The sequence below is a fragment of the Hemicordylus capensis genome, chromosome 9, assembly GCF_027244095.1.
Source record: "Hemicordylus capensis ecotype Gifberg chromosome 9, rHemCap1.1.pri, whole genome shotgun sequence".
Lineage (NCBI taxonomy): Eukaryota > Metazoa > Chordata > Lepidosauria > Squamata > Cordylidae > Hemicordylus > Hemicordylus capensis.
In genome coordinates, this window is record NC_069665.1 from 30,396,924 (window position 1) to 30,408,353 (window position 11,430).

Below are 11,430 nucleotides of genomic sequence, written 5' to 3' on the forward strand. Positions count from 1 at the left end.
GGAATTCTCTCCCCCCACCACCACCCCAGATTTGGTCTGCCTCCTCCCTTTCAGCCTTTAAGACCTTCTTTTTATTTTCCGCCAGGCATTTGCCCTTTGAAATCTTTTTCTAAAATCTCAGATGCTGTTCTTGCTTTCTACGTCGCCTTGAGTCTGTGGATTGGGCAGTATATTAGATCTTTTAATAAATGAATAAATAAATATACATTTTCATATAAGCAAGCAGAGGTTTCGCAGAAGACGGCTGGTATGCAGTGCTGCGAGGTGACCAAACTCCAGGGCCTGCTCTGATTCTGAACTGGGGCTGGAGAAAGTTCTGGTATCCACCTCGGTCCCACAAATGTATGAAGAAACAGATTTTCTCAGTGGCAGCAGAGGTTCCTCAAATGCTGACTGGCCCTTGGAAACGGCTCTTCTTTCCTTTTGATCTAGGGGCAAGAGAAGGGTGGAGCTAGGGGGGTGGGGGGATATCCTTGGGCCCCTGGGAAAGGGGGCCCTCGGCAGCAGGGTGATAACTCACTCTTTGCTCTTCACTGTTGATGTTGTATGGAAATATAAGGTGGTATATATGGTTGGGTTTTTTAATGTTTCTGAGCCTGGGGAATGTGCATATGCAAGAGTGTGCAGAGACACCTTTTAAAGTGGTGATTCTCTGATATCTAGCCAGAGGGGAGAGCAACTGGCCCTCTCCAGCCCCAGCACAGCACCTCTCCAGTGGCTGTTGCTAGCAGCAGTGATATAAGATGATGCTGAAAGGCATCATCTCATACTGCATGGGAGGAGGCAATGGGAAACCTCTCCTGTATTCTACCATAGAAAACCACAGGGTTCTGTGGGCGCCAGGAGTTAAAATCGACTTGCTGGCACACTTGACCTTTTAAAGATCAGTGAATTGGGCAGGTCCTTTTTTGTGGTGGTGGCCTTATCCTAAGGAAGTGCCTGCCTGAAAAAGCCCGCCCACTGCTGGATAGTTTTGTGTATTTTGCAGAAATTTTGTCGCTTTTCTCGTGGGATTGTTCCACTTATTACCCCCGACTCACTGCTGCCGCTGTAGATAAATTAATTCTTTGTAAATCAGTTGGGCTTTAATATAATAAAGCTTTGCCGAATTATTCCTCATGGGCTTGGCCTTTTTGGAAAAGTGTCAAATCTTGTTAACCCGTGGATGAATTTCATGCCTCTTGGGAAGACAGACAATTATGTGAGGAGACAGGTAATATCTCACGTGTAGGTAAAAGGCTTGAAGCCAGAAAAGTTCTGGGTTTCTGCCCCCTTGGCTTCCACAGCTACTGTTCTGAGTCAGAATTCGCTGAAACTCTTTTAAAACCAATTGCAAATTTTAGCACCAATGAAAGAGACATCCAGCACTTTCCTCCAGAGTGACAGAAAGTCTATCAAATTACTCTTTTTAATGAGGCAATATTCATTTGTACAATAAAATGAAAATAGGGACTCACTTTGCATGTTTGGTGTTCATAAATCATGCTGGCTATAATAAACAAGCTTAAAGAGCATGATACATTTTTGATTAAAAGCACATTAATACACCACCAGATGGAGACCAGGGCTGAGATGGAGAACCCTGTTCTCTCTCTTTTCCTGTCTTTTTCCAGTCCTGTGGGTGGGAGGTTTAAATAAGTGATTTTTCTTTGAACTTCCCTACTGAATTATGCTTGGGAGGAATAAATTGCTCATCACCACCAGCTTCAGATGGAAGCTGAGTTTGAGCTGCCAAGCTTGATGGTGTTTTGATTTTCTAATGTTTTAGATTAGCATTTTAGGAACTGTTGGAAGTGTTTGAGATCTGTGTTTGTGCAATTCTTGAAGGGATTTCAAATTCACCTTGAACCCTTAGGACTGAGTGGATTACTTTTTTGAAAAATAGTTTCTGTAGCTGTTGACAGTGTTTGACTTTTCCTCTGGAATTATCATCAAGTTCTGATGTGATTTTTCATGCTCTTTCTAAATAAAAAGCCTGGAAGAAAAACATCCATATATTAACGCAGGTGTTCTCAAACTTGGGTCCCCGGATGTTGTTGATACAACTCCTATCATCCCTAGCCACAGTGCCCAAAGACTACAACTCTCATCATCCCTAGGTGACTGGTGAGAGTTGTACTTCAAAAACACCTGGAGACCAATGTCTGGAGACCCAAGTTTGAGAACTCCTGTATTACTCTGAGTTCCTTGGAGGAAGGGTCACACCGTCTCAAAACAAGACCTGTGAAATTTGCAGAACAGGGCAACCAAAATGATGAGAGGACGGAAACGCCATCCCTGCGAGGGACAGCAAACATCTTTGGGAATTTTAGTTCGCGGGGGTGGGAAGATGAACTGCCTTGAGATTGTTTTAATGAAAGGCGGTATAGAAATTTAACCATAAATAAATAAAACAACTAAAGGGAGACATGAGTGAGATTTATAGAATGATATTGTGCTTGTATGGAGAAAGTGGGGCCAAAATGAGTTTTTCCTTCCTCTGTCGCAATACCAGAATTTAGGTCATCCAATGAAACGGACGGAATGTAGATTCAGACGAGCAAAAGGGAGGATTTATTCATACAAATGCATCATCGGTTGATGGAATTCACTGTCCCAAGACGGGATGATGGCCACTTGCTTGGATGGCTTTAAAAGACGGTTAGACAAATCCATGTAGAAACAGGTAAGGTCTATGATGGCTAGATGGAGCCTCCCTGTTCAGAGGCAGCCTATCTGGCAATACCAGTTGCTGGAGTGGGGGGGGAGCAGGGAAGGCCTGTTGCTCTGCCCTCCTGCTGCCAGGCCAGCTCCTTGGCTGGACAGCTTCCCTGCTGTTTCAAAGCACCACTTTTGCCCCCAGATTTGCTGGGAAATGGAGGCTCTTCTGACCGCAACATTCAGGATTGGTGGAAGCTCGCATATGATATGCAGGGCAGTTTTGCCCCCGTCCCCAGAGCCTATTTTTGTGATGCTCAAGTGTGGGTGCCGCTGCTGCCCACCGCTGAAGTCTTGCAACTACATGTCTCTGTGTGGTGCAGAGTGCATGGTCTGGTCCAACTGTTTCCCCACGCCGGCGGCAATTTCTCTTTGGGTGGCTTAATCTCGGAATCAGAGAACTCAGCGGTCACTTCTTGGACTAGGGGCTTGCTGCCCTCCCTGCAGCTCCCTCCTCTGGCCAGGTGGCGATAGCGCACATAGGAAGCTGCCACATGCAGAGTCAGACCATTGCTCCGTCTTGCTCAGTATTGTCTTCACAGACTGGCAGTGGCTTCTCCAAGGTTGCAGGCGGGAATCTCTCTCTCAGCCCTATCTTGGAGATGCTGCCAGGGAGGGAACTTGAAACCTTCTGCTCTTCCCAGAGCAGTTCCATCCCCTGAGGGGAATCTCTTCCAGTGCTCACATTTCTAGTCTCCTGTTCATATGCAACCAAGGTGGACCCTGCTTAGCTTAGCTTGCTAGCACATGACCAGCTCGTCTCTCCCACCTAACGTCCCACAGGTTGCCAGCTCAAAACCCGCCATTGGCTCAAACCCTCAGACATGTCTTCAGCGGCCGGAACGCAATCCCAGTTCAGAGGGAAGAAGAGCCCAGGCTTGTCTATGCTCCTGCCATGCATCTACTGGTGCTAGGAAAGGCAAAGCAAGTCCTTGATGTGGTGGAGCAGTGTGAGCGAAGGCGGAGACCCTTCAGACCACACTGAAGTCCAGCCCCTTCTCTTCCTCGCTTCTGCTGGGTGTTGACCCCTGACCTGAAGTCGCCAGGTCCTTCTCCCCGGCCCCTCTTGGGGCGGGTGGCCCTTTGGCCTTGAGGTGGGCCTGGGGGCACACGGCGGGACCCCTCCTCGTGCTGCAGCCGCCTGGGGCCCCGTAGACGCTCTGCCCCCGCCGTTCCTCCTTCCCACACTTGCAGAGTTTCTTGAAGGCCCGGCGGAATTTCTGGGACATGAGGTTGTAGATGACGGGGTTGATGGCACTGTTGGCGTAGATGCACACCCTGCAGAAGAGGATGAACCAGCGGTCCAGGTAGGGGCGTTCCATGAAGGAGTTCACCAGCACCAGCGTCCGGTAGGGCATCCAGAGCAGAGCAAAGAGGACCACCACCACAGCCAGCATCTTGGTGACCTGGGGAGAAAGGGAGAGCCTGGGTGGGAGGGGGTGCAGCTGCAGGCATAGCTCAGGGGCAGAACATCCGCTTGGCTTGCCAAAGGTCCTAGGTGGGCCCCTCCCTGGCAGCATCTCCAGGCCGTGCTGAGAAAGACTCCTGCCTGAAACCTTGGAGAGCAGCTGCCAGGCAGGGTCGGCAGTGCTGAACTGCATGGACCTGGGAGAGATGGGGCCATGGCTCTGTGTTCGAGCCTCTGCAATGTAGGCAGAAGGTTCTGTCTCTGGCAGCATCTCCGGGTAGGGCTGGGAAAGAGCCCTGCCACTGTGCGAAACAGGATGCTGGACTGGATGGGCCTCCGTGGGCCTGATCCAACGGGGCTGTTCTTATGTTCTTAAACCGTGGAGAGCTGCTGCCAGTCAGAGTAAAGAGTGAGCTAGAGGGACTGACTCGGTACAAGACAGCTTCCGAGGCATCCAGCCATCAATATTTCGAGAGAGGTGATAGCTCAGTGGCAGAGTATATATTCTGCATGTCGGAGTCCCGCCAGATGCAGACCGACCAGTGGATTTGCCTGCAGAAGGTCCCAGCTTGTCTCTGCGGCTGGGAAGCGCGCAGGCAATGCCCTCCCCTCTTGCCTGTGGGGCTTCCCAGCGGCATCTGGTGGGCCACTGTGGGAAACAGGAGGCTGGACTAGAGAGGCTTCCTTGGGCCTGATCCAGCAGGGCTGTTCTGGTGCCCTGCCTTTTGGGACACACACACACACACACACCGTCAGTATGCCTCCCCTCCCCTCCCCATGGACAGCTGTGCCATCTCGCTTGCCAAGCGACTCTCCCACCGGGTCCTGAGTGTGCAGGGAGGGGACCTCTGGGTTCAGCCCTACTGGGAGAGATGAAAGCCCTGCGGGCCTCCCTACCTGCTTCCTGGAAGAGACGGGCACTCCGGCTCTCGAGCAGCCCGGCCTGGCCCTGTCCTCCTCCTCTGTGCCGTCCCTCTCCTGGCCGCTCCGTCCCTTCCAGCGTTCGGTGAGGCCAGCAGGCTGCTGCAGGGCGGGGCTGCGGAAGAGGACCCTGCCGATGAGAGCGTAGAGCACGGTGGCCAGGAAGAGCGGGGTGGCGAAGAAGAGGGCAAAGTCGGACAGGTAGATGGGCAGGTAGAGGTTGCGGGAGACCTTGTAGCCGCACTCCGTGGCCTGGCTCTTGTTGACGGCGACGTCCACCAGGAAGAACCAGAGCGTGCAGTAGAGCGAGGTGAGGAGCCAGACGAAAGCGGTGATGCGCTTGGCTCGCGAAAGGGTGCACATGGCCTGTGCTTTCATCGGGTGGCAGATGGCAATGTACCTTGGCGGGAGGAGGGAGGGAGGGAGAGGTGAGGCCAGGGAGCAGGAAGGAGCAGCCTCGGGCAGGAAGGAGTCGGAGGGTCTCCACTATGGGCCAAGGGGACTCTCTCTCTGGGGGTGTGGGGGCAGCTGGGGGGCATGGGTGGCTTCTCTGCATGTGTGAAAGGAGACCCCGAGCCCGACAGGGAGGAGAGCTGGTCTTGTGGGCGCAGGCAGGAATTGTCCCCTTTGCTAAGCAGGCTTTGGCCTGGTTTGCATTTGAATGAGTGACTCCATGAGTGAGCATTGCAAGACATTCCCCTCAGGGGATGGGGCCGCTCTGGGAAGAGCATCTGCCTGCTTGCATGATATGGAGAAGGTTCCCAGTTCCCTCCCGGGCAGCATCTCCAAGACTGGGCTGAGAGAGATTCCTGCCTGCAACCCTGGAGAAGCCGCTGCCAGTCTGGGTGGACAATACTGAGATAGATCATAGATGGACCCAGGTTCTGACTCGGTTTTAAGGCAGCTTCTTATGTTCCTATGACAGTGTTGTGAGGGCAGTACTCTGTACTAAGCCCAGTATGGTGTGCTGAGGAGAGCTGGTCTTGTGGTAGCCAGCATGACTTGTCCCCTTAGCTAAGCAGGGTCCACCCTGGTTGCATATGAATGGGAGACTTGATGTGTGAGCACTGCAAGAGATTCCCCTCAGGGGATGGAGCCACTCTGGGAAGAGCAGAAGGTTTCAAGTTCCCTCCCTGGCAGCATCTCCAAGATAGGGTTGAGAGAGACTGCTGCCTGCCACCTTGGAGAAGCCGCTGCCAGTCTGTGAAAACAATACTGAGCTAGATAGACCAAGGGTCTGACTCAGTAAAAGGCAGCTTCCTTATGCCCCTAGGGTGGGGCTGTGGAGAAAGGTGGCTATGGTGTATGGTATGGTCTGCGACCATCTTTCCAGAACAGCTCAAAAATATTGTTTTTAATAAGAGTACTTACTATAAACAGGCGGCCCAATCACCAGCTTAATACCACTGACACGAGGTCTAAGAAGCTGAAAATATTTGGGCACAAGATACAAAACTGCCCACTCACACCCTGCGATTGCAGCCATGTGCAGTACAGATACTTCCTGGGTGGGGGGCATAGCTAGGGGAGAGGGGGCCTGTGTGTGCCCTTCTCCCTGGCGGCTCCTCGGAGTGAGGGAGATCATGAAGAAAACAGAGAGGAGTGGAGCTGGGGGGCCCTCGGGAGCTGGGGGGCCCTCGGGAGCTGGGGGGCCCTCGGGAGCTGGGGGGCCCTCGGGAGCTGGGGGGCCCTCGGGAGCTGGGGGGCCCTCGGGAGCTGGGGGGCCCTCGGGAGCTGGGGGGCCCTCGGGAGCTGGGGGGCCGGGTTCTTTGAACCCATCTGTTCCATTATAGCTACACCTCTGGGGGGGGGGTCGCTCAGTGGCAGAGCCCACGTTTTGCATGCCAGAAGGTCCCAAACTCTGATCCCTGCTATTTCCAGGGAAATGGGTCTCTGGCATCATCAGCACTGATATGATGCCCAAGACCTGGGAAGCCGCTGCCAGCCAGGGACGGGACCACAGCCGGCCTCTCTGCTTACCTCTCCACAGTGAAGGCAGTGATGGAGCAGGACGAGGCGTTGATGCCCAGGTACTGGAAGTAGGTGATGCTCAGGCAGCCAGCAAAGCCGTAGATCCAGGTCCCCGCCAGGCTGTCGGAGACGTTGGGCAGCCCAGCGGCCACCAGAACCATCAGGTCGGCCACGGCCAGGCTGACCAAGTAGCAGTTGGTGGGCGTCCGCATGTCGCGGGTGGTCAGGACCACGGACACCACCATGAGGTTGCCGACGATGCCGACGCCGCAGATACCCAGCACCAGGAAGACCGAGATGGACTTGTACCCAAGCAGGTCCCAGAGGGCGTCGCTGCTGGCCAGGGATACATTGGTGGGGCTGTCCGGCTTGCTGCTGCTGCTGCTGTTCTCCATGGCCAGAGGTGGGCCGTGCAGGCGCCGGGTTGTGGCGCCGGGTTGCTTGGGGTGAGGGAGAGGATCGAAGGCTCAAGTCCTCACGGACCAAGACTTATCTGCACTCCTGGGAAAGAGCGTCTGTGGCTTCCGTCTGCCAATTCTGATAGTCCCTGTGAGGGTACATAGGAACATAGGGAGCTGCCATATACTGAGTCAGACCATTGGCCCATCTAGCTCAGTATTGCCTTACACAGACTGGCAGAGGCTTCTCCAAGGCTGCAGGCAGGAGTCTCTCTCAGCCCTATCTTGGAGATGCTGCCAGGGAGGGAGCGTGGAACCTTCTGATGCTCTCCCCAGAGCGGCTCCATCCCCGGAGGGGAATATCTTCCAGTGCTCACACTTCTAGTCTCCCATTCATGTGCAACCAGGGCGGACCCTGCTTAGCTAAGGGGACAAGTCATGCTGGCTACCACCAGACCAGCTCGTCTTGTGTGGGAACAGCAGGCTTCTCTATGCAAATAAATCACCTTTCTGGTTCTGGCCCCATAATGGGAAACCCCATTATGAGGGGTGAGGTAGTGGTTGAGTCTAGTGCTCCCAGACTGGTGGGTTTTCAGTGCATTAAGATGCACCTGAATCACGAACTGATTAAATCAGTTGCAAAACCAGGCAATGGCTGGTCCATTTGAAAACCTCTCCCTGGCGGGCAAGACGGGTTCCTTGATTCTGCCCCCTCCCTGCTGCCATCCTCCCTGGCTGTGCCTTATCTGGAAGGAAGCTGCACTCAGGCCTGCTTGCACTGAGCAGGGATTTGAATGAAGAAGCCGCTTCCTCCTGATCTTAACAGTCACTTTTCTGCTGCTTTGCAGGACTCTGAGCACAATGCGTGAAAACAGGGCTGCAGGCAGCTCTGTGGCTGGATGCAGAGGACCGAGAGCGCCCCTCTGGTTATCTGCCTGCCTGCTAACCTGCCCCGCAGCGTCTGGTTTGCAGAAGTATAGATCTATTGATTGCAGCGGTGTCAACCTGCGTTTCAACACACCGTCTTGCCTTCATGCTTTCACGTCTGAACAATCTAATCTAATATTGTTATCATCTTTGTTCTGCTCTGCTATCCAGGTGATTGGCAGCGTCCCAGATTCCTGAAGCAGCCTGAATTACCCTTCCTATTTGCACATAATGCAAGTTTTGGAGCGCATCTCTCGTGCCCAAGGAAGGAGATGGACAACATTCCCCCCCCACACCTCAGCCAAAGGCAAAGACCGGCTTCCAGAAATTCAAAGAGGGGGTGAGTAGTAGAGAAGCAAGGAGTGGTGGGAAAGAGCCAAAACACCCCAGCTACTTAGACTCCTTGACCCCCTCTTGGCCTAACTTGTCCACATGACATCTCTGCCCTCATCCGTGCTCAATTCCTCTCTTCCCCGTTTTTTGTTGACAAAAAATATTCCAGCAAAGCTTGGGAGAGCCAGAGAACTGGCAATCCTTTTGCCATTATTTTCAGCAGCAAGCCTGGATTAAGATGCCCAAGATTTCTGTCCCAAGGCTGCATTCAGTGCCTCCTTCGCAGGCAAAGTGTCGAAGGAGAGAATTCTAAGGGGAGATGAACCACGCAGACGGCCAGGCCAGCTGAAAGCAGTGGACCATTGCAAGGAACCTTATCGGGTGAGTTTTCTCTAAGCCCCACTGCAGGCAGGGGGGCAGGGGCGGACACCTCTAGGAAGGAACGTGTTGCCTCTGTGCCTGTCCCAGTGACCAGAGATCGCAAAGCCTCACTGGCGCCATCTCCCTTCTCCTCTCTCAGGCTGGTCTTAGCAACATCGTGGCATTGTAGTAAGCCACCATGAGCAGGATTGCTCTGGAGGGGTGGGATAACTGATTAATTAATTAGGGAGCCAGTCTCCTCTGGAGTCTTAGGAACATACAAAACTGCCTTATGCAGAGACAGACCCTTGGTCCATCTAGCTCAGTCCTGTCTGCACAGACTGGCAGCAGCTTCTTCTCCAAGGTTGCAGGCAGGAGTCTCTCTCAGCCCTACCTTGGAGATGCTGCCAGGGAGGGAACTTGGAACCTTCTGCTCTTCCCAGAGTGGCTCCATCCCCTGAGGGGAATCTCTTCCAATGCTCACACTTCTAGTCCTCATTCATATGCAACCAGGGTGGACCCTGCTTAGCTAAGGGGACAGTTCATGCTTGCTACCACAAGACCAGCTCTCCTCTCCAAACACAGGAAGCTGCCATATACTGAGTCAGACCATTGGTCTATCTAGCTCAGTATTGTCTTCCCAGACTGGCAGCAGCTTCTCCAAGGTGGCAGGCAGGAGTCTCTCTCAGCACTATCTTGAAGCTGCTGCCAGGGAGGGGACTGGGAACCTTCTGCTCTTCCCAGAGCAGCTCCATCCCCTGAGGGGAATCTCTTCCAGTGCTCACATGTAGTTTCCCATCCAAATGCAAACCAGGGTGGAGCCTGCTCAGCAAAGAGGACCATTCATGCTTGCTGCCACAAGACTGTGCTGACTCTTGACACACTGAGTGGTCCCTTGGCCTCAGGGTGCACTCTGGCAGATTCCAGTATGCTCTGAAGCAGACAGGTAGCCCCGCCATCCAAGGGACCACTGCGTCTTGCCTGAATCTCTCCCCCGCCTTCCACCTTTTTGCCTCTTCCCCCCAAATCCATCTTCACAACTAAACTTTTCCCCCTGGAGTACGTACCTTTTCTTGCATCACCGTCTGATCTTGGAGCAGCCTCCCCAGAGTGGGGAGAATCCAAGGAAAGCTGTGCCCCCCCTTCCCCCCAGAGCTCTTCTCAGCCCTGCTCTGGGGCGGTGTTTGTGTCTCCTGCTTCTTCTGCCCTCACAGCCATCCTTGCAGCATCTGCCTGTCTCTCACCCTTCTGTGGAGCTGATGCTGGGCTTCGCTCACACATATATAAGGGGACTCCTCCTCAGCTGATGCAGCTCCACTCTGGCAAGCTAACCTATGAGAGGAGAGACCCACTGCTTCACGGAAATAAATTATCATCGCCAGAATTGTTGTATAGGAACCAAGTGGAGGGAGCATATTTCACAGAGATGCTGCTGGTGCTCTGAGTATTTTTTTTTAATGCACACATTAAATGCATTTAATATAAGCATATTCCCCTGAGGGGAAGGGGCCATTGCTCAGTGGAAGAGCTCCTGCCTGCTTGCACGCAGAAGGCCCCAGGTTCACTCCCTGGCAGCATCTCCAGGTAGGGCTCGGAGAGGCTCCTGCTTGGAACCTTGGAGAAGCCACTGCCAGTCTGGGTAGACAATCCTGAGCTAGGTGGACCAAGAGTTCAGTCCCTCACTCTGCCACAGGCTTTCTAAGTGACCTTGGGGAAGTCATCTAGAGCCTTTTCCAAAATGTATTCCCAGTCTCCAATGCCACAGAGTGTGTCACACCTCCTAGCTTTGCACATCTTCTTGCTTAGTCTTTGTGCAAGCAAAGCAAATCATAGCAATATCTACTCTCTCTCTCTCTCTCTCTCTCTCACTCTTCCTCTAAAGATCAGCTTCTGATTTATTCATGGAGTTTGAGACCAAATCAAACTGAAAGTGAGGGAAAATGCCACTGGCAGAAACAGGATCTCTGGAGACAATTCCTTTTTCATTTCAAGACAAAGGCTTGTGTAAACAATAGCAGAGGTGAGCGCCGGCAGAACTGAGAGAAGTTCCAAGGCAAATAACCATCTTTTCACATTAGACTGGGACTGCCAGCACCATGGGCTACACCTGAACACAGTGAATTAAGTGGGCACTGTCTCCTAAAGGGCAATCCAACCTCCCTCCTCCTCCTTCACTCCCCTTAGGGACAGCAACATGTTGCTTAGGAATTACATGTTTGACCCTGATATGTTTAGGTTTTGTTTTTTATTTTTGCTCTGGGCAGCGGCAATTCACATCAGGACTCTGGTGGGGGCCTATAAGGAGTCCTGGAATTCCTTATCCATGTAGATCAAGGTTGTTGCCTTAGGATAACATCTCTGACTCAACTACCATGAGAATCTCTGTTCTCCCCCCGCCCCCCGCAAGCACACACT

At 52.9% G+C, this 11,430-nt stretch overlaps 1 protein-coding gene across 1 annotated transcript; it reads right to left on the bottom strand.

Annotated features, from left to right (window-relative positions):
- Window positions 1-1,390: 1,390 nt before the first annotated feature.
- On the bottom strand, window positions 1,391-10,243 carry LOC128334410 (thyrotropin-releasing hormone receptor-like). The gene is made up of 4 exons (XM_053271227.1): window positions 10,083-10,243; window positions 7,007-7,544; window positions 5,003-5,426; window positions 1,391-4,103 (listed from the first exon to the last, which is right to left on the bottom strand). The coding sequence occupies exons 2-4, from the start codon at window positions 7,390-7,392 to the stop codon at window positions 3,669-3,671; spliced, it is 1,245 nt and encodes a 414-aa protein (XP_053127202.1). The 5' UTR covers window positions 7,393-7,544; window positions 10,083-10,243; the 3' UTR covers window positions 1,391-3,668.
- Window positions 10,244-11,430: the final 1,187 nt, after the last annotated feature.

Bases quoted from the DNA above. Each gene is read 5' to 3' on its own strand.
- LOC128334410 (XM_053271227.1), bottom strand. From the start codon at position 7,392: ATGGAGAACAGCAGCAGCAGCAGCAAGCCGGACAGCCCCACCAATGTA. The intron at 5,427-7,006 runs GTAAGCAGAGAG...CCTCCCGCCAAG, and splicing joins ACTGCCTTCACTGTGGAGAG to GTACATTGCCATCTGCCACC. The intron at 4,104-5,002 runs GTAGGGAGGCCC...CTTTCTCCCCAG, and splicing joins CCGTCTCTTCCAGGAAGCAG to GTCACCAAGATGCTGGCTGT.